The following is a 25456-nucleotide window of genomic DNA, read 5'->3' as shown; positions in this document are numbered from 1 at the left end:
CCTAGCGCTGCCTGACTGCGGGCGTTCAGGATTACGGCCGGCTCCGCGCGGGGAGCGTCGGGCAGGCAGCGCCGCGGCACGCCTCCCGGCGGCAGGACCCAGCGTACGACGGCGCCATGGCTGCCGCCAACGGTCCCGGCCTCCAGCTCGCCGACGGCCGCGACGCGGCGCAGGTAACGAAGGGGCAGCCGTGTTACCGCGCGCCGTACGGCTGTGACGGGCCGGCTGCGGTAGCAGCGCTTGGTCCAGAACGTGCCAGGCCTTAGGAAGTCGTGTCCTAAAAGAAAAGACGGTCTTCTTGTAATTAAAGTCATAAATAACACCGTCGTGCTGAAGTATGACTATAGCCCGTTCAAACTGAGTTTCAGATTGTAAATTCTTAGTTTTCTGATGGCTTTTAATGTGTCGTTTTTTTAAATTTGTTTTTAGGATAAGTTACATCCAAGAAATCTTATCCCTGAACTTTGTAGGCTGTTCTATGGTTTAGGCTGGGTAACGGGAACTGGTGGAGGAATCAGCCTGAAACATGGGTAAGTAAAGGTGGAAGAGCAACGAACTGCACGGCCTTTAAAGGTCCTCTCTGACTCAGATCATTCCGTGACGTTTGCAGAGAAAGCTTGGCTGTAATTGGTGAGGGCAGTTCTGTTCCGTGGCAGATGTCTGAAAGTCAAAAACTAGTGAAGAAGATAGAAGGGGAAATGAACGCTACTGCAGATTTAAAGCAAAGAAGGGAAGATGTTTGGCCTAAATTAATCATTGAGGTTCTTTCAATGGAGAAAGAGAGTCAAGTTAAGAGAGTACCTTATTTCTATCCTTCTTCTGTCTCTAAGGTAAACTACTTGCTTTTAAGGAGCGATTCATTTTCCCCTTTTCATTCCATTGACTGTGGAATCTAGATTAGATTACGCAAAAAGCTTTCAATGATAAAATGAGATTAATCCCACCCTGTATGTGTTGCAGACAAGGCATTTCCTTCAATAAAGAAAGTACTGTTCTACTGAGATAATTTCTAAGGAGTTGTTATTGACCTAATTGAAGTGGCACCCGCACAGCGAAACAATTTTTGGTGTATATCTGAGAAGCACCACTTTGCTTTTTAACTGTTCATTACTCCTATTTATACTTTCAAAGCTTCTAATGGAAACAGAACCCCTGCTAGTGACTGCTGAAGAAAAAAAAGAAACCTTCACTCTGCAAAATACTTTTCAGTGTCTGTCACTGCCCAGTCATGGACACTGTAACTTGAAAGTTTCTGATCTCTCATTTTTCTGACATACAGTTGCATGCAGTGTATGTTAAAAAAAGAAACAACACAGCTATTACTTTTCACATATATACATATATCTGAAATAAAAGCTCCAAACACCAATGTTTGTGATTTTCTAATGGCTTTGTGCAATTCACTTCACTTCCCTGCATAGTTTTGCAAAAAACAGCAGTAAGTAATCAAAGGAGTGACAAGAGGATTGATTCTTGGTTTTAAAGTTCTTCATCTATAGAAAGATCTACATAACACTTAATTTCTTACCAGCAGCAGAATATAGGCTATTTTCTCTGTTGTTTCTATGTAATTCTTGTTCATTTTGACAAGACACATGGTTTCAGCAGAGAATACACTGATGTAGTAGTACAGTTTTCTTCAACAGTTCTATCACTTTGTAGCTCAGACTACATGTTTGAGTAGCTTCCAGTACATCTTACATGGTAGCTAATGATTGTAATCTAAAGACTGTACTCATTTTTATACCTGCATTAGTGTTAGGTATGTTTCAGAATGAACAGCCATGAGTCAAAGAGCAAGTAGACTAGCCTAGAATTGTTCCATAAGAACAAGTGAAGTTCTAGCAGCTAGTTTTATCTTACGTCCTGATCAACATTACTGACTGCACTCTTCATTGGAGCTACTCAGGGTGAAGACACCAAGATGTGGGATAGCATTATTAAAATTGGATCTAGAATTCTTTGTCAGCTGTCCTGTTTCACTTCTTCTGAATGATAAATTTCTAGACGAGAGAAAAATATTTAAACATCTCACACTTCTCGAGAGATACACCTGTAACTTGACTAATTATTCACTAGATGTCTCTGTGCTCCTGAATTTAAAGCATTGCTCCGTAAACCAAAGAGTGATTAAGTAGAAGATAGCAATTTGATTTTCTTTGTTGTTATTGAAAATATTTCAGTCGCCACTTTAAGATTATTTAAATTTAAATCAATATTTTTATGGGTTTTGATCATGTAAACATTGGAAGAAAGGGTATACTTCTACTTGAATTTGTCACTTGATTGCACTGAGTGATATTTTTTAATCAATGCAAATGAACACACAAATGCATTTTGTAGCCATATGTAGATTAGGCAGTTAGAACAAAAATGAAAGTATTTACATTGTATAATACAAGAGACAGTTGATACTGTTTATAGGTAGTCTGTGGATTTTTAAATAGCAGTTTTGCCACAGGTCAGTGTCTGCTTGCAATTTATTTTGTTCTCTTTGTCTTTTCTTCAGAATTCCAGGGGCTGAGTTTGAGATTATTACAGGGGAAGGTTTTGTGTTTTCCTTTACAGAGAAAACAAAGTTGCATTTTCTGCATTTATTTTGAATCTCTCGTCAAGTTGAAAGCACCGTTTGATATCCCTTTAAGCTCTTATGTGATCCATCTGCATTTAAAAAAAAAAAAAAACAAAAGCAAAAGACAACCCCATCTACCTGTGACCACATATATGGAAGAGTGATAAATTTGTTATCACAGTTTAGATTTGCTATTTCTTTTCCAGTGAATCTAGAGCTCTAATGCTCATGCTGTTAGAAAAACGTGGTTTTTAATATTGTACCTATCTTCAAATTTTCTTAGGAATGAAATCTATATTGCTCCTTCAGGAGTCCAGAAGGAAAGAATACAGGTATGTTTAACTTTATTTCTACCTTAGAGCTTATCTTCAGATGGGTAAAACTACTTATGCTTAGTGTTTTATTTTTCCTTACATAGAGTAAGGCTTACAATACTATTGTCTGCATTGCTGAAATAACTGAATTTCTTCTCTTAAGTACTCAGCTACCAAAGCAAGCCTGTGGCCAGCATGGCTTAAAGCAAAATTTGACTGAAAGTTACTCTAGATCAGCTTTTTTCTTCTTCAAGATTAAATGGCTTTCCAGCTATCTGAGTTTCAAGTTACTGTAGTACACACATATTATGCTTTAACACCTCTTTTCTGTTTCTTGTCATTTGAGTGATTGGAAATCTTTTCTCTTGGTCTTCTTAGTAAATAAAGGCTTTCTCCAAGAAAAGGTGATGTTGGCTGTGTTATGCCTTTCCTTTCCTGGAACTGCAAAACCCCTAAAATATAAGCGGAGGGGAAAATGGTAAATGATAACTATTTTATGACAATAGGAAGAATTGTTTTACAGCTCTGAGGGGAAATACAAGGAAATGTGAAAGGAATCTTTTTGCCTATAGAAACTTGAAGTTTTGCATAGTGCTTGCTAGCCACATTAGCAAATAAGACAGGAAAAGGCATAATATGGCAAGGCTGTGATGTCTTGCTCTTTTTTGGCGGCAGCAGTGGATTGAGCATAATGAATAAGGAGATCTCTTGCAACTGTATTTTCTGTTATTTTTTTTAAATGAGTCTGTTTTGTTTCTGCAGTAGACAATTCAGCAGCTATAGCTTTTTAATACAAAGGAAACATTTCTGTAAAGCTACTTTTTTTTTTTTTTTTTTTGTAAGTTACTACTTTTTCTCTTGACGGTCTGTTATTTAGATATAGGCCATCTCCTTTCTTAGAAAGTTTGTTTTAGTACTCCTCGGCAGCAGTACTGAAAGACAGTTCCAAATGTTCATTTACCTTAGACAGCAATGATAATTAGTGTTAGTGGGTAGAATAAACATAGCGTACTACAGAATTTTTACGAAGTTGAAATTGCATTCTATATGAAATATGCTGTGTTTCTGTATGTATATATCTCCTTAGAAGGAAAATGAAATTCTTCAGGTCATCACAGGTAAAAATAATTTCTCTGATACAGCCAGAAGATATGTTTGTTTGTGACATGAATGAGCAGGACATCAGTGGTCCCCCAGCACACAAGAAACTAAAGAAAAGCCAGTGCACACCTCTTTTTATGAACGCCTACACTATGAGAGGTACGTGGCAAATCATTTTGCTTTACTGTTGACTGAAACACTGTATATACATTGTCAACAAAATTAAAATTCAGTGCCAGATTCTTTAAACATAAAAGTCACAGTGAAAAAGACACGAGCCTGTGAAATAAATAAATTTGTACAGGCACACATACAATAGAATGTAATCCATAGAAACATCTGTAAGCCACTTCTACAGCTTCCTACATAGCTGCACCTGAGATCATCTTTTTGGCACTGATTTTTATCCCAGTCTATTAATAATTTGTTGGAGGGAATGGGAAGTATTTGACATGCCTTGGCTATTGTCAAAGGTTCTAAATTATTAAGTGAACAAAATATGAATCTTTTCTTTAGTGCCAGTTTCCAGTTGAGCATCCTTTTCCTTTTCTGGTGTCAGAGATGTTAAAGAAGGCTCATTTCGTGCAATTCCTTGATATGTTTAGGTAGCAACACGGCTTGCAGTCCCACTTTGGGAAAAGCTGTTGGAGGTACTTGAGCTGCAAATGATCTGTACACCTACATTGAGTGGAATGTCTGCAGATTGACAGCAATAGAGATATTTTTCTGTTGTGGAAGATTCACATGTGTTACTTTTAAAAGGATTTAAGGAGGCTCATCTAGTCTTCCTGCATAAGAAACTTCTCTACGTACCTGAGGAAAATTCTTATTTTTGGCAACACTGCAGCCACGTTCGTAGAGTTAATTACAATTATTTAATATCTTTCCATCATGGTACAAGGAGATATTTTTTTTTTGTTTGTTTTTTTCAGAGAATCAATGGATAATTGAGAAATACTGCTTGCATAAAGTAGGAGTATTTAACTGTTATAAATAAGTTTGGGAAGTCTTTGGAATCACGGATTTCTGATAAAATTATTAGAGTGTTTCAGTTTTTATAGCAATTAAAAAAAAAATAAAAAAAAAAACCCTATACAGTGTTTCTCCTTGCTTTTGTGCAAATGGCTTTTCTCCTGAAATTTGTCACGAAGTAAAAGTTGACACTGCTGTCCTAAAATAATCTATAATTATCCTTTATAGATGAGCAATTATTTCCTACCTTTATTTAGGCTGCTGTGCATTTTTTCTTCTGATACAGTAGATCACCATTTGCTAAGATGCCTAGCCAAAGGAAATGAATCAAATACAGTAGTGTTTTTTTCTTAATAAATGCCTTTCATATATATATATATATATATATTTTTTTTTTTTCTCCTCGTAGGAGCAGGTGCAGTGATACATACTCATTCCAAGGCTGCTGTTATGGCTACCCTTCTTTACCCAGGGAGTGAGTTCACTATTACCCATCAGGAGATGATAAAAGGAATCCAGAAGTGTTCTTCAGGAGGCTATTACCGGTACATTTTTAAGAGCAGAGATGTGCTATTTGATTGCTTGTTTGCAGCAAAACAGATGATAAGTAATTTGAGTTATGTGTGTTCAAGTGTATAATATAAAGTATTATAAATGAGTAGTAACAAGACCTCTGGAATAAATCAATCATTGTCTTCCCCTACAAAGGTCTCAAGCCTATAGAAGAGATCTGAGATAAAATCTTGCCAAGTCAACATTACTTCGGTCCACTGAGCTGTAGAAACAAACTAAATAAAGAGCCAGGTCTTGACAAATATCTCAAGAACAGGGTTGTTAACACGTCTATACCATGTTAAACTGAAACTGTATCCAGCCAATATTAGCCTGAATTGATAAAGTGCAACTGTGTTTGGGTGGACTTCACATATCATTGCTTGTGCTAGTTTACAGCAAGTTAGGAGAGTTGAGGATTTCAGATTTTACTTGACGGACTTTTCTGAAAGAAAAATCAGAATAAACAGCTCATTAAAGATAATGTTATTACTTTCCAAGGATGAGCTCTGAGGTAAGTGCTGAGTTATTCCAAATTATGTGTGATGGCTTGTTTTGAGGACTCCACCCACAGTGTTGAATTGAGACCAGCAAACATCTTTCATATAATATGTGACAATTAGATGAAAAATTGAAATGCTAAATTCTTTCCACTTTTTGATGTAAATTTTTGTAAATAACAATTGCCCTTTGGCAAGGGAGCAAACAATGTGTTTGGCATGTGATTTTATGCCTGGACATATTTTATTTGGAGTTTTGGTTGACTTGCCAGCTTTACCTTCTTGTTAGCATTAGCATTTGTGTTTGTCATGTGGCATAGCTTCCTAGTAAAAACATCCCTTATACTGGAATTGTCTGACACTGGTTTGGGAAAAAAAGCGACACCAACAATTTCCTTTTTTTGGGTTTGCATTGTGAATTTCCAAAATTCTTGTGTGTTAGTCAGGAAATACTGTATTTATTGCATTCCGTATCTACAAATTGTCCTGTGTCATCCTGCTGTCATATCAGAAAAAAAAGAAAAGAAAATTAAAAAATCAAAGCTCCAGATTACATGTTTGCTAAGTACATATGCATCCATCCAAGATTCCATTGCCTTGTCTCACACCAGACTGCACACTGAATTCAAAAGAAATTCTGGAAGCAATCTGTTATGGTAGGATAATCAGAAGCATTTCCTGGCCTAAATATGATCCCTGAATAATTTTACCTTCGGCTTCTGTAGAATTAAATCTGTAGTAAACAGCTTTCAAAATCTCAGGCTGTCTCAAAGTATTTTATATGAACTTTTGTCTCAATGCAGGCTCCTTATGTTTCAGTAAAATATTTTTTTATCTCTACAGTTTAACTCCTTCAGAGTCTTCTGTGGGTTTTATTATTATAGCTAACGATTCTTACAAAAAAAGGTTATGATTAGGAATCAATTTGTGATGTTTATACTTGCTTCCAAACTAATGTCTGAGTACATAGTAGAAGCTAGGAAACCAATCCCTTACTTGAAATGTCCTAACTGGTAGCACTCACTCCAAATCTAAATTTAATGACTAGTATATGTGAGAGACAAGTAAAAAGATGAACTAAACCTACAAACACTTAATTTTCTTTCCTCACTAATTTATACACTTCTTTGGGAAAAGCATCACCATTGAAAACTGTAAGACATGAGACCTCTACATTTTGTAAATATTTAATACGAGGTACAGGCTATATTAATTCTACCATTGCTTCCCCTCTGTGTTTTTTATAAGTTCTGCTAGCATCCACTCTTGAAATATCAACGAGATCTCAATGATAAATCCGAATGTGAACTGGGGACTTATTAAAAACTATTTAAACAAGTTTCTGCCAGTGTTAATTAAGGTTCAAACAATGCCAAATATCCCAATCTCCTTCACAAGAAACTCTTAGGCAAGTTCCACTGAGGAACATGCATCATCTTGTCTTTGGAACTGGGGTTCTCAGGCTTTCTTAAGATCACATGTAGCCCACCAACCACTCTATCAGAGAAGAATTTATTTTTCATGTGTTGACACTTACTTTCTATTTATATGCCTTAGAAGGACAATCTTTCTTTCCAGAGGCTTTTTGGACTACCTAAATTCAATTTTTTCTGCTCTCCAGCAAACAGTTTTGTTTCCTTCTTTGTGATATGATTCTTTTGAATAATTTAATCTGAGATCAAGCTTGTACGCGATGCCAATACAGGATGAAGAAAGTCTGAAAAAGTTGCAAAAGGACCTAACTACAAAGTGATGATACGTGAACAAACAACTATATCTAATACATTAAAGTGTTATTTTCTTTTTGTGCCTGAAGTATGGTTCAGATACTGCCAGCAGGTCATGAAAGTGGGATACATTCCTGAATTCTTTTACTGCAGTGTGACTCACAAGAGAGGCTTAAAAATCTCTAGTGCTGAGAATCTGTTAATACGTTTATGCAAAGGAGAAGCTCTTTCTAATGGAAGAGTTGAGGTATAAGATAGATCTCTTCCAAACATTTCGTTTCATGTTTAAGATATATTTAAATCTATTTTTCTCTTAGATATGATGACACACTGGTGGTTCCCATTATTGAGAATACACCAGAAGAGAAGGATCTCAAAGAAAGAATGGCAAAAGCAATGGAAGAATACCCAGATTCCTGTGCTGTTTTGGTCAGACGTCATGGAGTTTATGTATGGGGAGAAACATGGGAAAAAGCCAAAACAATGTGAGTACAATTAAGAACATGGTGTATTTTACCATTATACCTCAAATTTTGATTGATTGCTGTTTTGTTTATTTCCGACCATTGTCAATGATTCAGAATATTCATAAACTTTTTGGCCTCATTGAATTTATGGCTTCACTAGGTTCATCCATTATTTCACTGTTTGATTTTTCTTTCCAATCTATTCTGAATGATAGAATTCACAGCATTTTCTTTTCACATGGACAAGTATGAAACTTTAAGACATTCTCTGCTTATTTATGACACCTGCCAATACTGTTCATACAGTTTTCTCTAGTCCCTTTTTTTTGTGGTTGAGGAGGAGGTACAGGGGCATTGGAAATTACATTCCTCATTTACTACTGAAAGTGCAACACATCAGGATCATGTAGCTGAAATGCTGGGCACTAGGGTGTTATTTCGTACAGCTGCAATGGAAATGAATGATAACAGCTATCCAGTCAGACTGTCACATTGATGATGCACAGCTCAAGGAAGATAACTGTTATCACAAAAAGCAGTAAGACTTGAATGAATTGAACCTAATTTTACTCTTCAACTACTTTTCCTTTTAATTCTAGGTGTGAATGTTATGACTACCTATTTGATATTGCAGTGCAGATGAAGCAGCATGGGCTAGATCCTTCAAAACATCCAGCAGGAGAAAATGGGATCTTGTGAATGACAGCAGTATTCAGGTGTGAGTTTATCTGTAGAAATTATCTGTTTGCACGGAAAGACTATAGATAATGCCATCTGTTCTGTCTGCTTTCCCACTCGATTACCAGAACAGAAACTTCAATACTCTCCCTGCTCTGTTACCGTTGTAGTTGTGTCCACGCCCAAAATCATGCTTCCTTACCATCCAGTGCACTGAAAGGATATATATTAAGTATGTCCTGTGCCTATTTTAACACTTAGGTACAGCTCAGAGTGCAATTACCTTTCAAAACCAAGGTAGATCAAGCATTATCAGAATGAAAACAGTGAAAGAAAAGGACCTCATCCTAATATGCTAGTTTTTACAGAGATGTCTGAACACATGCTTCTGTTCTTCAGCTTGCAGTATCGAGTTCTTATTTCAGTCTTTTCTCAGTGGTGCTACTTATTTGGTGTAGTTTTCTGCTCTTGAGCAGAAATTACTTGTTGCAATTTGAATAAGCTGAATTAATTAGTATCATATTCATACCAAGTGATGCTAACTGTGAATTTCTTTTTCCTAATGCAGCAATGATCAATGTTTTCAAGGTTTTCATAACCAGTATTTTTAAGTAAAAGTATATATGTAATATGATCAGGCAGTATTTTATGTAATTGAAGGAGAAGGCACTCTGAAACAATTGACACATAAGCTTTTTACAGCACAGTAGGGCAAAACACAGTGGTAGCACAATATTTCAGAGTTCGGCATCCCTCTTCTTGTAAATCTAAGCAAGCTTAAAGATACTGCTACTAAGATTATAAAGGAGTCCTGGACCAAAGTAGTGGTCTGAACAGAAAGGACTAACCCATTGCACAGAGTTGACCCATCAGATAATTCTCTCTACCCACTGTGTTTGCATCAGAAGAGATGAAAAATGGGTGCTTAGGCAGTGTGAGCATTAAACAGCCACGTACTCAGGGCACTAGCTGTTATGCCCACGTCAGAGGAGGAAGCAGTGGGACAGAACGCTTACTGTCAAATGAGTCCTTGTGCGAACAGGTATTTGGAGTGCTGCCACTGCATGCAGGGACATCTGCCTATCACACCTGCACAGAGCTGCCCCATGGCCTCTGAGAAAAGTTCTAAAATTGCTCTTCAGCAGAATTAATTTTCCTTTGCCCATTTCTTATGGCTAAATACCTAATTTTAGAGTATAGAATCATTAATGTTGAAAAAGGGTGCTAAGATTGCCCAGTCCAACCTTTGACCTTTCATCACCATGATCATTAAACCACACATATCTTTGTATATATCTTGTTTTCCCTACACAGATTTCTTCTTATGTGATCATGAGAGTTCCAGTTTCCACCTCGCACTGTTGAAGCCAGAAGGGGGTGCTGTTGTACTCAGCTTAATTGACAGATGTTGGCAGCCAATTTTGACCAGTGTATCAAAGAAGAAAAAGAGTTAAAACAAAGAGATCCTGCACAATCTTTGCTGTTTATGAGTACTGGCAAAAGCTACTTCAGGAGGAATGAAAATTCACATTCAAAAAGCTAGAGAGAACTAACGTGACATATTGCTTGCATGATTTAAAAATTAATATTTTAAGAAATTTGCATTTGCTGATCCTGCTCTACTGCTGCATCGTTTGACTTGTTATAGATCTGAATTTCTGAAAGATAAAGCAGTCCTTATACGTTGGAAGGATATGAGGACCTCCTTTTAATTAAAAGTTACATTTAAAATGATTGCTTAAACTACTGATTAATTTATGCTACATTAATTTCTGTGAAATTAAGCCTGTAGCATATGTATTTTTAAGTCATATTTTCATTGTTATTCTGTGTAGGAAAATCACATAATTTTGTAGCATGCATTTGGAAGTTGTTACCGGGATATTCCTCCAGGTCTTAGCTATTCTTTAAATTCAGTCACTTTCAATGCAATTGTTTAAAACAGTTTTTTTATTCTATAAGCGAAACTCATTTCAATTTACTCAGCTCATTAAAGTTTAGCTTTATATGTTTATGTGTCTTAGTGTCTTTATTTCAAAACCTCGTGGAATAGCCCCAGTGGCATCTGTCTAAGCCACTTCTGACCAACTTTCTGTCTGAGTATTGAGACTCTCATCCTAAGGAAGAACACCAATTGACAACTTACATTGCCAGAAAGTAGAGGTCTTGTTTTCCCTTCTGTTTTCTGCTAGGGGCCATACATTCCCACCATTTTCCTTGCATCATCTTTGGCACTTGTTTGAGCTTCTGTGAAGTGAATTAACTCATTAACCTAAGAGAAACTACTGCAGGGGGTAAAAAGAAAATAATTATATTGTTTCCTAATCAGCCGTCGTTAAAAAGTTAACTCAGAGGTGGGTTCAGAGTGCCAGAGCTGGGGCAAAAGAGGACATAACTAAAATCAGAAATGGAGAAGACTCTATTTGATGAGGATAACTATTCAGACTTACTCAGCTACTCGTGGAAAGTTATTTGGCTAAACCAAGAAGTCAGGAAGAAACTTGGATTTTTTACCCTATTCAGAGCATTGGCTTTCTTTACTTGTGTACATCAGACCACTGATTTTAAGGCAACATACACTGGTGCTTCTTCTATTTACTGGTAATAGCATTATGCTAAATTCATGCAAAAAATATCCTGTTTTGTCTTGGAGGATATTTAAGTGCCCATCTAACAGTCTAATGCTGGGCTCCAGCAAAACTCATTTTCAGTAAGGCATCATGTTATAAGACAAGTGCCTGCTGATGAGAGCCGACCCATGCTGGGAACAGCTGATTCTAAACAGTAAGATGTGGTTACTTGTGCACTGGTGTAGTCAACAGAGCTGTTGCTGCTATGCTGCCAGTTTGTCATCAACATGTCTTGTGTTTCCACATCTTTGTGGCAACTGTAGCCTATCTTTCTATGCGGGGCACAAGAGAGCACATTCAGCATCTGCTGCTACCAGACAAAGAGCAGCTATCTTTGAAGAAGAGATCAAGACCCCAAGTGGTGAAGAGCTACCCACTGACTGGAATGAGATACTGTAGGGAACAGTTTGCCACAGGAAGTTCGCCAACTACTTACCTACCAGCAAAACTTATCCTCACCTTGCTGGGAGGCTTCAGGTTTTCTCAACAGGAAATCCCAAATCTTTGTGCTCAAATTTGCATGGTAAGTTAGTTATTGACTTAAGAACTTTTAATAGGAATTTTCGTATAGCTTAGATAGCCTCCCCTCTACTCCCTGCCTGATGATTGAGCTGTGAGACTAATCTTTGCCACTATATTCTTACATCAAAGAATTAACCAGGCTTCATTTTTTTCTGGGTGTCCTCACATGTTAGGACCCAGAATAGCACTGCCTGTTTTGTGTTTTATGCTATTTAGTTTATCTTCTGAACTCACTTTCCAAATGCTTTTTCTCCCCAGCTCTTAAAATTTACAACAAGCAGTGGAGTTATGCTGACAGACCTGCAGATTTTGTTATGAAAAGTATTTTTCAGCAGTTACATACGTTTGCACTAACCTAGTGGAAGTGGAGGTGTACCCACAGCGAGCGACCTTGAAATCCCTGGGGGAGGATGACTGTAATTTTGAAATGCTGGTTAGCACTGAGTTACTGAAGTTGTTGATTAGTTTTATTGATACATATTTCACAGTTAGCAATTTTCATTATTAGATACATTTGTCAGTGGTAAATACTGTGCTTGCAGTGACTAATTACACATTCTGTGATTGTATGTAGATTACAGCAAGAAACTGGGTAGAAAACCTGGGTGTTTTTTATTGAGACCTATTGACGTGACAATCGACTTGGTGAAGCCTGTTTGCTGTCTATTGATTGTGACCTTTGATTCCTTCTTTAAACCGAGGTTTCTGCAAAAAGTGCATTCCTGCAGTATTCTTAAAGGTGTCCTAATACAGCACAACAATATCATTACATAATACTGATGCTTTGCAAGGATAAAGATTGTTTTAGTTCTGTTCTGCATGTTTAATAATGACAAACTACAATGGAACAGTCAAGGAGAGCTTTTTTTTTTTTTTTTTTTTGGCCAAATACATTCCTCTGGGATCATATATGTTAATTACAAATATTCACTTGCTCATCTGAATACAATTTGTAATACTATAACCTTTGTAAAATTTGTCCAAAAAAACCACATATTTTCTGTAAGTTATGTTCTTTTATAGATGATTCTGAGATATTCAAAATCCCATTCACTCAGTGAAATAGAAATGAGCTAAATACACTCTTCCCACGCCTGTGTGAACCCTTCAACAAAGAAATCAGTAATTTGACATTGGTGCTTCACAAGCCTGTGAAACGATTACTATTCCCCAAAGTGTTCAGAAAGCTCTTACTGTCCACTTCCAATTACGCAAAAGAAAAATACTAACACTTCCTAAGTCATTTATAGCTTCCAATTCACATCATTTTGAAGTCTAGATCATTTTCTGATGTGAGCTGTAGATTACTAGCCAGTTAGATATTTACGTGTTTACAACAAATTGTTAATCACCATCAGAGCTGATTATCTGGCTTCAATATCACCAGAGAAGATTATGTAAAATTTCATAAATCCCACTTCAAGAGGATCATCAAAAACAGTAATTAAGTTCCAGTATTTCCCAATAAAATAATTTCCCATCTAACATCATACTTGCTTTCCAAGAAGGAAATGGAGTTGTGGAATGCAGCACCTAGTAATATCAAGTGATAAAGCTATAACTTATATTGACAAAACTGCCAGTCCTTTACAGTGCCATAACACCTCAACAACACCATCCTATTTCCTGTAACTCTGAAATCATCATTTAAATATTAACAACTGGAAATCCTGCTGATTAGTAAAATAATACAAGGGATTGATATCCTTCCTCTAAATTCCCTGTTGCTATTTAGCAAATAAATATGTAACAATTTTTTGCAATCCAACCATCCACCTACCACCAGTGAAGACAACAAGAAAGTGGCAATTAAACTTGGAGCAGTTTATATATTTTTCTGTTCTTTGATATAGAAATGATCTATATATAATTTGATATCAACACTTGCTAGTTTCAAAATTCTAAAAAAAAAAAAAAATAGGGAAAAAAAAATAGGGGAAAAAAAAAAAAAAAAAAAAACCAAAACCCTCTGAGAGAGTTGTCAGTACAGTCTCAGTACTGAAGGGAATTATTGGTCATATGCTTTACACATTCACATGTGAGTTAAAGAAATCTGGAGAATGCTTCCTCTTTGAAGCTGATTTGGAACTCCCTTTTCCTATAAGGGGAGGTGGTTTTATTTTCTTTTTCTAAGCATAAGGTGAAATACAACTGTGACCTACAGACCCACACAGTGCACAAGTACTGAGTCATGGTACACTTTTATAACAGCGGTGCGTAGCGTATGGCTGAGCTTTCATAGAAGTCAGAACGTCCCCCTGCTTGGTTTTGTTTTACATCGACACTGTGCCTCAGTGATTGGTGATTCCTTAAGCCTGATGTTGCACCAGAAGTGTGCTATGTGATGTGTTTTTTGAAAGAGCAAGCTTCTGAGTCCTTGTGTCCTAAAAATATTAATAATATTTTTTTTAAAAAAAAAAGGAAGAAAAAGACTTTCTGATACATATCCTGTCAGCACACAAGAGTTTACATTAGATGATAAATAAAATCATACTGTTTTTCAGCTGATATCATTAGCACAGGGACCTGTTTCTGCTAAATTTGAATGCCAGTGGCTCAGCACATTGGCTGCATCACTGAAAAATTATTCTGGAGATGAAACTTCCAGTGAAAGCATGACAGCTGGCTGGTTTTTAGGATTTTATTCTACTAATATTTTGAATCGAGTTCCTTCTTAAATTCTTGGACTTTTATCTGTCTTCAGACCTTCTCATGTCTATTGGCTTTTACTAGAGCTCAGTCAGAAAAAAAAAATAGTGACGGGCTACTCTGCATTACTAAGAATGGAAACATGTTTAACTAGATGATATTTAATGGAAAATCACAGAAATTATATTGCCTGAACAGCATCTGCAAACACCCACTCACTCTACACTTACGTGTGTTGTTTTGTTTTGTTTTACTCTAAGATACTGTGCTACTGTACTAGCAAGTTTCTCCCATCTTGACAGATAAAATTACAGAGTTTAATCTCCAGAAACTAGCTCAACAAGAATTTATTTAAATAGCTGGGCATAAATTCTCGCTCCTAAATGAGCCTCAGATTAGCTCCAATTTCTCTAATGGTAATTTCTGATAATTACAAACAGAATACACTGGATATAGAAGAAAGAAGAGGTCTTATATTTAAAGCAAAGGGCTGGAAGTCTAGATTCTGTGGCTGATTCAAGTGTTACCTTAAGGTCATGCCTTGAACAGTTCACTTTGATGGGAGTTTCAAAAGAGCGTGAATGAATCAGATACTACCCTAAATCCCACTGCAGAGCTAGGTGCGAAATTTCATCATGCTCCCCCGGAACTCCCAGGACTTCACTGTTTTTGCTTCCGATCAGGGGATAAAACTTGCATGTTCTGTATAGACAGCAGATGCCTAAAGAGTATTTCTTTCATAAAAAGGAAGAATCTCTGTCACTGGGAACATTTTAAGAGAAAGCTTGCCTCAAATAACTTAACCTCATGTAGGTTTACAAAAACAAGAAGGCCAGAACTGATCTTTGCTGCTTACTCAGATATACTGTGACTAATTCCTCCCCTCCTGAAAGATACCAGCCATTTGCTTTTCCAGATCTCATTCCCACCCCTTAATCCTTATTCTCCAGAGAACACAGATTATCCTCATTGTCCCCATTTTGGCACATTTCCTGGAAACAACATTGCTGCAATACATTCAAGTACATGTATATGCACAAACAATGATGGCAAACTACCTTGACCTCAGCTGCTTGCTGCGTACTAAAAGTACATGCCTTCAGTTTTAATCCTGCTTTTCTGACAGATTTTTCTCCCTCACTTCTCTTTCTGTACCCTCTTTGAAACGGAATGTAAGCTTAATACTATTTGCATTCTGGTTGAACTTTCAAACCCAGGAATATTTCAGTGCCAAGCAGAGAACAGCTCAGCTCTGCCCTGGTTCATCTGCCACATCTCTGACACAGAATAGCTCAGGTTGGAGGGACCTTAAAGATTGTCTGTTTCCAAACCCCCTGCCCAAGAATGTTCTGTTGTTTGCATGGTTACAGGATGTTGGTATTGAAAGAGTTAACGTGCCTTTTGTACCTCAGACACAGTAGGATTTTGCAAGCAAATGTCTCCTGGTTGCAAGAGCATACGAGCAAGTAGGAGACTAATTTCCTGTTAAGGAGTCGCTACATTAAAAGGATATTTGCATAATCATAGACTAAGATAATGTAGGGAAAACCCCAGAGATCACTCTGATGCCAGGATTAAGCCAAGCCCAACATGTAATTTATTTGAATGCATGAAAACTGCTTCTTATCTTCTGCTTCTATCTTAAGTCCCCAAGCACTTTAGTTGGCAGCAGCAGGCTCTCGCTCCTCCTGGCTAATTCATTATCCTCAACAACTTTTAAAAGGGTTATTTTAAGTTTAACTTAACAGTCTCTGCAACTTAATTCATACAATAAAAAAATTACTCTTTTTATGACCTGTGTCACACGTTCAAAATCAGGCTACCGCATCTTCTTGGGTCATCATTTCATTTAATGCCCTCGCCTTCAGGTTATGGCAACTTCTGAAATATCACACACATAACAAAAATAAAGGTCCAGACTACACCTATGAAAAACATAGCCAAAAACAATGAGATTTCATAATGCAGGCTTTTTTTTTTCAGCTTGTATATAAATAAAGGAGTGTCCACGTAGGAGTTTAACAGAATGCCCTAAAGAGCAAGTACATTAGCAATTAAAAATCAAGGAACTTAAATGTTTCTGAACAGATTAATACTTCTCCAGGGCTGGTTGTTCCATTTTACATCCAGTTGTATGCTTTATTTTTCTATTTAAAGAATCTCGATAGCAAAGATTTTCTCGTACTTTTTACTTCATAATTCCCCTGCGTAATTTTGCTTACAGGCTCTCAAATTGCTGTAGAGAGGCCTGAAAGACTGTATTTTTTTTAATTTATTTTTATTTCTTACCCAAGTTGGATGGTAAAGTTATATGAATCCTAAAGATCAGTTGCCAGGAAAAAAAAAAACAAGAAACAGAAACAGGAAAATTAAAGGAAAAAATAAGAGACAAGAAGGGCCATTGCTGCGCCTGCCTGCCAGGGCTAAAATGCAAGGGGATACAAAGAAATGTGAGGAGGAAGAAGTCAGCTGTTGTTTCTGAAAAGCAACAAGGGGAGCAGCTCCATGGCATTTCAGTGCTTCAAGCCTGGAGCCACAGCATAAGAGGGGAATCTTTCAAACAAAGCGAGGGAAAGACAACCATTATGATAACAAATGATTTAGTTAATTGTAGTAAAGACAAGAAGAGAATATAATTACGGCCTCAGACACCTAAATAAGAAAGCATTTAGTAGCAATAGGAGCAACATTAGCAGAAGAGAATCATTATACGAACAGGAGGATCTCCGCTGTTCATTGCAAGTGCAGCACTAATAAAATGCCTTTCCTGTAGTAGGAGAGAGCACCATGTTTTACCACACTTTAGCAATGATTAAAGCAGTAAAATCCCAGTAGCCTGAAGGTAGTCCAATAATACTAATCCAAAAAGTTCACACATTAAGATTTGACATTTCTCATGCTCAATAAGTGGGACTGCTACACATGAAAGAAAATCTGGACATCTTAAGTAGTTAACACAATGCACGTTCCTTGCAGATTTTGGAAGTGCTAAAAAAACACCTATCGAATAAGGAAGATAACAAACGAAGCCTAATTAGAACAGAACAACAGTCAGTCAACTGAACTATAGTGGATAACTTTGCTAATCCTAAAACTCACACTGCACAAAATCAGTTCCAAATAAAACAAAACAACAATGCATTGCAATCTGCTCCTTCGGCGAGACAAGGATGGGAGACAGTCATCCAAGCTACCTTTAGTTTTAATGTCTCTTCATAATAGACAGTCTACGTTTAACTCAAACTTGATAAAGGTTCCCAGGCTTCAACACAGAGACCAAAACTGTGGCATTATGTCATGTACAGCATTACACAAGTCTTGATCCCTAATCATGTTTTGTTTTGTACAGAAATCTGTGCAGAAATCTATATGAAGAAATTTATCTGAACACTTAATCTCTGGGGGAAAAACAAAAGTGTCCAAACTACCTTGCTGCCTTACTCTATCATTAGCAATAGGCCATTCCCAGCCTCAGTTACAGAAATCCTCCAGCATTGGACATCTCTGCCATGCTCCTATCTACTTCACTGGTCCTTACACTTCTCTGATTTTTAACTCATGCCAATTTCAGAATTCCCAACATAACAGGGTGTAGTTTTACAAAGATTTATCCAAAGAAGAAGTGTACATACACGAGAACTGTGTTAAGCTAAAAGAGGGAATACATAATCTTCATATATAGTTAAAAGATTTCACCTAGGCTACAAGAAATGAAAATAGAATTCCTGAAAAATGACAGACAAAAAAAAGGAGGAGGAAGTTAAAACTGCGTGGAATGGGGCACTAAAAATCCAGGAATTCAAAGTAACACAGCATAGACTGTAACAAAATTAACCTTGTGCATGAAAAAATGGGATAAAGCTCATGTTACAGAATATCGGGCATAAATCGCTCAGGAAAAGCGTTATGAAGTTGACAGAGTTAAACAGAAAAGTGACCAGACAGCCTTGTATCGCAGATGCCAGCAAGGTCAAAAGATTTCCCATTACAGGATTAAGTTTATCACACAATGAGATGTAAGACGCAGACGCAAATTTAACATGCTTGCAAGCCAACAGAGAGATCAAGAACTTTAACCTCTATCCCACAAACATGAACTTTGTTGCATCTGTAATTATCCTCTGCTTTAAAAAAAAAAATCATAACATTGTTCCTTTTCATATTCAGTTAAAATCCTTAAGCTGCTACTTTGAATTACAGTTGACTAAGACAGATTTGATTTCTTCCCTAGGAAATCACATAAAGATTTCCTGGGGCTTTTTTGTTCATTTTTTGAAACATTTTCCATGCTCCCAGTATTGCATCCAATGGAAATTACAGATCTCAGATTCTGTAAATACAAGAAATGGGTTTTCAAAGAAACAAATGAAAGAAAGGCAGCTTAAGTACAGGAGGAGTCTTTGAAATGCTGTTAGCCGGGAGAGTTTAAAGTCAGAATAATCTCATGAGTTGTATTTTCGACTTGTCAGCTGCGCACTGAAATTGTGCTTTTTAGTACTGTTAATCTCTACAGAGGAAATTCCCACTGTACCATGTTCTTTATGGTGGGTAAAAGGACTAGGATGCCATAGGATGCTAAGATCATGCCAGGAAAGGATTTCTCAGGGGCAGAAAACGATGCAAGTGTCTGACACCTTTCTTACAAAATTCATGCAAGCTCTCTATGGGCTGAGCTAGAGATAGTAGTTTTCAGAATGGTTCTCAGAGTCTGTAGACATCCTTGTGAATTAGATTCCATATGCAGCCATCTCCTGGGACTACCTAAAATATCCCTTTTGGTCATTTCTGTTCTAAATGAGCACAACAGCAGCACAGAAAGCACACTATCCTCCTGAAACTATGACCTCTATGCTTGAGGTCTTAGAGAATAAGAATGGGATTTCCCTCTATTGGCCAAAGTCATTTCTTGCTCACAGAAGCATTGGATCTTTGACTCATCTCTGATCAACTTTAAGCTCCATGGAGGCCTTGTTTCCTACTATTTATTTCAAGCACTTATGTCCCATCCAAAAACAAGCAAATAAGGAAACTAACGAGGGTTGGCTTGAATAGACTTCTCCATGAAGAATTTTTTTTATTCAAACGTATAAAAAGATAAAAGTTTTTTAAATACAAGCTGAGTGTGTGAAGCAGAATAAACAGCTAACAGCAAACAATAGCGTCTTTAATCTTAAACCATATCTGAGTGTTAAGTGACAAAACACAGCAAAGAAGATCCTCTCAGTTGAGATATCTCAGCCTAGAATCCACTCCTGAAGAAAGAAGTTTAAGCCTTTGAAAAATGTAACCAGAGATCACTAGCTTATTTCTGAGAAGTCTCTGCTCTTTCAGATGGCACCCAGGCAGTCAGTGGTCTCATTTAGGATGATGAAAACCTGGTGGCAGGTACCTTTCTGGAATGAAGAGACTCAACCAATTTTCTCCCACCTTCATGAAGAAAGCTGGAACTTCTACTATTCTGAATTTGCAGGGTGTATACATCTTTCTGAAGACACCCAGAAACTATTCACTGGCTCGTAAAGAAATAACAATAGGCACTGATGAATTCTCAGGGAACCAAGAGATGTCTTAAATGGAGAGAGAGAATCTTGAATTCTAGTCTGCATTCCTCCAACAGAAGGAAGAATTTAAGTGAGACAGAGTAGATTTTGAATTAGTGTTACTTGTGTAAAAGTGGGATATAAAATTACTTTTCAGTGTCACTTGTGGGAAATATTTCATTCAGAGCCTGATTCAGACGTCCTCACACCTCGCAAAGATGCACCACGTCTCCATACGGGATTATTTTGGATGTAGGTGTTTGGCTGCCCAAGGTATTTGGTGACTACATGCAATTCTAGGAGAACATTAAGTGACAAAGGAAAAAAAAAAAAGGACAAGTTACCTATGAATTAGATAGTTCATGCAGGAAAAGAGCCTCAGAGGTTTGGATAGGCATTTTAGAACAAATATAAAGGAAGCAATTATAGCTTCCAGGCCTCCCTTTTAGGAAAAAAAAAAAAAAAAAAAAAAACCCACACAAAAAAACTCTTTTGCTTTCTGTGATTCTTTTCATCTTCTTTTGGTCCTGACATAGATGACAGACACCTTTTCTAATCATTCACCTTGGCAAATTTTTCATTTTTCAAATTAGTAACCTTTAATAAACACTCCCCTGTAATTTGCATTGATAATCCTTTTCCCTAGAAGAGTGGGTGTAGCTGCAGGAACATGTCCAAAGGTTGCTCTCCAACCTCTTACTATTGAAAAAAGCACCATGCCACTAGCTACTATGACTCAATAATAGATTGAAATCTCTTGTTATGTTTTAATATGGGATAACAACTCCCTTAGTATTTCCATTAATAACGAAGCACCTCTATGAAATACAGACAGAACAACAGCTGCAGTGAACTTCTAGTAGATAATGCTTCTGCAAGATCTCAGCATTACGTTAGCTCTCAAGACACTGCATCCTAGACTTCCAGACACAATTCCTGGTATTCACCCAGAAAAAACTGTAACAGGAGTAGTTCAAATGCTGATATGCACACAGTTGACTAACTGCAATTTGGAGACAATGTAGTAACACAGACATGTTGCGACTTCGTGAATGTGGTAGCATTACAGCCTTAAACTGTACAGTGCTCTGACTTGAGCAGGGAAAATAAAAGCTAACATGATAGTGAGTCATATTGGGAAGTTAGCTGTACCCATGTAAGAGTGTCACTGTAACAAGTGGAATCTTCTAGTCTCAAGAAGTGATGCAGCACTGACAAGATTCTTAGAGTAGGAAAATCCAATTCAGGCCATGAATAAAACAACCCTTCATCCATGCCTCACCTTACTTTGATTCTGATCTTTAGGAAGATAAGGTGCCACATCCACCTTCTATATAATGTTAGATCCTAGCCTGAGCCTCTAATTCTTTCCATCCACATTTAGGAATAGATGCTAAAATATTGTGGGAGAAGAATCTTTTATTGATTCTAAGCTGCTTTGAAAACAATACAGGACCAAAAGTGATCTTTGCTTTAACTTTAAGAAGGTTGTAGGTTTTTTTTTGTTTGTTTGTTTGTTTGTTTGTTTTTTAGTTTTTGTTTTTGTTTTTGTTTCCAATCAACCAAATACTCAAACTCACATTAAAAACTTGAATCTAATTGTTAGATGCTTTATTTAACTTCTACTCAAATTAACACAAGTGGATTCCATCTTGCTCTCAGAACTTGAAGTTTGGAGAGTTAGAGGTGCTAATAACTCAAAATGACAGGACAGGGGTCCTTCTGCTCTGGGAATGAGATAGTGCTAAGCACATGTTTTACCATGTAATTCGAATAACCTTCCCTCACCCAAATCGTTTTCCACAGCAAAGGAGAACAAAAACAAGGGTTATTTGATCTTCATTTATACATGTCAATCAAATACTTCTTTTCTTCCTCCTCCTCCCCCAGCTGCACATCTTTCCCCACTGCCCTCCAGCAGAATGTGGGTGGAATTCAATGAAGGCACATATTCTATTTTTTTCCCCCCACTTATTTTTGAAGAAACTATGATAACTGCTGTCAGTAATGTTTATGGAGGTAGTAGGAGTAGCCTTTTCTTGCTTGGGATTTTACATACAAGCACCTTTCCAAAGAGTCTTTTTGTTTGCACACCAGTCAATTGCATGATTACTGGAAAACAGCAAGCACTGAAAGTGCTATCTCAAGTTAAACAAGCAAGTTACTACCACTGCTGATAGAGTCCCTGTGTAGTTGCCACCAAACAATTTTCTTTTATTTTTCCACAGGACTATGCAATTAACTTGTATGCCCAGTGTTATTTCAGGATGGGTGTACTGTTCAACTTACTTGAGTTATGCAATACGGGTATTTTGATGTTGATGAAATGTCTCGTACCCCAAGATCATTGCCACTGATTCAGGAGGAAATATACCCAGTCTGCAAAGTGGCCAAGGGTTAGTACATACAGAGAATAAACTCTGGTAAAGTACAAAAGAAAACAGAAAAGAAAAAGCACACAGAGAAAAAGGAGATGGTAAAGGAAAAAAATAAGAAAAAAAGATGAATGATAGCCCTATATGAGCAGGACTCATGAGAAACTGTCTCAAGCCTGAAAGCATCTAGCTTGCTTACATGACTAGCTACAGCCATGTTTTCCTTATCTGTGAAATGAGGATAAAATTCCTTTCTGCTGTGCTTTGTAGATTGTGACTAACATAATAAGACCTCATGTTCAACTGAGACTGCTAAAGAGTAGTTAATAAATAAATATAATACTAGAGAAAAGGGAAGAAAGTATGCAGATTATAAAAGAAAGAAAGGGAATGAAAAAGGAAAAAGCAGACTTATTGAAAAGACAAATAGGATGAAGATTCAAAAATATCTAGAGGACAAAAAGATATCCATAGAAAATGAAAGTTATAAAGAAATATGGCACAAAGGACTTATAAGAAGAATATCAGAAGGGCAGAAAAACAGTAGAGGTTAGAAAAATATTTACTTTTTAAATATGGCTGATAATAGAAAAAACAGTGGCTGTGTCATAAAACAATGAGTGCCCTGTGGCAGGACGATAGTATTCTATCCATTTTTTCCATGCTGGAAGAACACGTTTCTTCTATGTGTAATTGCTTGCATTTCTCTTGTGGTATTGTCAAATGTCCTGTGCCCTCCAGAGCTGATGAGAGCTCTGCAACACAGAGCCCCAAGAACAGAATAGGCTCCCATGAATCAAAATCCTTACACAGAAGCAGTGTTAATAAAGAAAGTTGCCTTGAGGGCTATTAAGTTCAGCACTAATTAAAATGGCTGATTAGCTGCTTTGAAAAATGTGGTTCCCCTTTTCCATGGGATAGACACAGACAAGCCTTACAGCTCCTTTCTGTAAATGCTGTACAGCTAGCACATCATTCCTGATCCCCTGGAGTGAAAGCAATTCCTTTCCTTCCTTTTCTCTCTTTACAGAAGCCATTCCAGTTGCCAGTGTAATGGAGTTCAGGCTTTTGTTGGTCTTCTCTCTGTCATCTATGAGAGGACATCAGCCAGCAGCTACTGAAGTGAGTGTCTTTGACTTTGATTCTTTAACTTTGAGTTGACGGTGACCCAACTGATTAATTCCTCTACATTAACTGGGAACTTTGAGGCATTCTAAAAGGCCAGAATAAGTACAGGAAAATGGTACCAAACTGTGAGGTCTTGAGGTAGGGAACGGCAGAGATTTCCAGCTCTAAGACATGAGAGGTGGAGGAGAGAAGGAATAGAAGAGAGGAGAAGCTGTGAGGAGCAATCTGCTGAAAGAAGTCTTCCATGCTCCTCAAAGTCCCTCAATCTTAGCTGGATTAGGTAGCGTTCAGTAGAAAGCAGGCGGCAACCCAAGCAAATCAGGTCCAGAAACAGCTGCGGTTTTTGCTTGTTTGTTATCAAATAAGAAGAAAAATAAAGAAAACCCTTGATAATTAGCTAACATTCTACCTTTTTCAGGATACTGCATGTTTTGTGAAAACGATACCAAAGTTTCCCAGAGTGACTTCTAGATTTACTTCCCCATGTCTTATTTGACATGCCCAGTGCCTCTTAATTCACATAAGTTCCTTGGTGCAACAGCTGTACATACGATACATGTAACATTACACATGAGTTGGATCCAGGGAAATAACTCTAACAGCTTTCCTGAAGGCAGAAAGTCAGCTTCAGTAAGCAGAGTAAAAAAGGTTCAGCACAGATTGTTTTGTGTCATCCCCAAGAATGGATGATCAGTGAAGTCCAGCCCCTGAATTTTTGTTTTATCAAGTCCTACAAGGAAATGAAGTCACCAGGCTAACTAATTTAGAAATACTGATACTTAGGTTGAGGAAGGTTGAAGATCTTGACAGCATCTGAAAGGTTTTATTAAAACCTTTTACTGCAGGACTGTGCCAAAACATCTCTATCTTGCACCTTTATATCAGACTTCTATAGTCAAGTTCCCTCCCTGCTTCAGGAGAGAAAAGTGACCCTCGAATACTGATGAGCTGAATGTCCTCAATTCGTGCAAACAATTAGTAGGAACAGTCATATGAACTGGGACACACATGTACAGCATGCACAGGTTTTTCATACAGAGCAAGTATATAAACAAATTACTCCTTACTTGACCTAGTGAAGCACCACACCTACTCTGCACACAATTATATCTTTTATGTTCTGCATGAAAGAATATACTGCAAATAATCTTAGTACAAAGTTTAAATAAAGAATTACCAAGTAATAATTAAACCAGCCTGTCATTTATTATGATTAGACACTAAAGTAAGATCTGTTTCTTTTAATGCTTCTCAAAGAATGTACTCATTTTAGAACACGTACAACCAGTTACAGAGAGGTCTCAAAAGACATACTGTTCTCCTCCGGGCTTAGTGATGCAAAGTGTATTCATTTTTATTACTGGAGTTGACCCAGTTATTGATATCACAGCCGAGGTGACACGCTATCAGTCTTGTCATAATGAGGTTATGACCCAGAACTTTCTCTTGTAACCTCTTCTGTAATGTTCAACTAAAGGTCTCTTCTGTTATGAAACCCTTCACAGCAGGACAAAATAAGTTGCTGTGTTTCAAACAGGAGGAACACCAGGCTGTGTACTGCTAAGCTGCATTAATCTGGGAAGCTTTCTGTGCACAGATGGCCAACCAGATGTAAGCATTAACCAAGAAATCAGACCTAATTGTGGCAAATTTGAGTGGTAGAGGCTCACACATGCACAGTTCCTCACATCTATTTGCAGTGCACCACATGAGAGGGCAGAATTTGTAT

General features: G+C 37.3%; 1 protein-coding gene across 1 annotated transcript; it reads left to right on the top strand.

Annotated features, from left to right (window-relative positions):
• Positions 1 to 100: 100 nt before the first annotated feature.
• On the top strand, positions 101 to 10895 carry LOC122158209 (APAF1 interacting protein). The gene is made up of 8 exons (XM_042814712.1): positions 101 to 173; positions 430 to 530; positions 2856 to 2904; positions 4029 to 4146; positions 5369 to 5504; positions 8056 to 8223; positions 8805 to 8921; positions 10198 to 10895. Exons 1-7 carry the CDS (start codon positions 117 to 119, stop codon positions 8902 to 8904), a joined length of 729 nt encoding a protein of 242 aa, XP_042670646.1. The 5' UTR covers positions 101 to 116; the 3' UTR covers positions 8905 to 8921; positions 10198 to 10895.
• Positions 10896 to 25456: the final 14561 nt, after the last annotated feature.

Source organism: Centrocercus urophasianus, unplaced genomic scaffold (genome assembly GCF_019232065.1).
Source record: "Centrocercus urophasianus isolate 14NV4802_14NV808 unplaced genomic scaffold, USGS_Curo_1.0 seq_14, whole genome shotgun sequence".
NCBI classification, from domain to species: domain Eukaryota; kingdom Metazoa; phylum Chordata; class Aves; order Galliformes; family Phasianidae; genus Centrocercus; species Centrocercus urophasianus.
The sequence above is the reverse complement of the archived record's forward strand: the minus strand, read 5'-3'. Positions and strand labels throughout refer to the sequence as shown.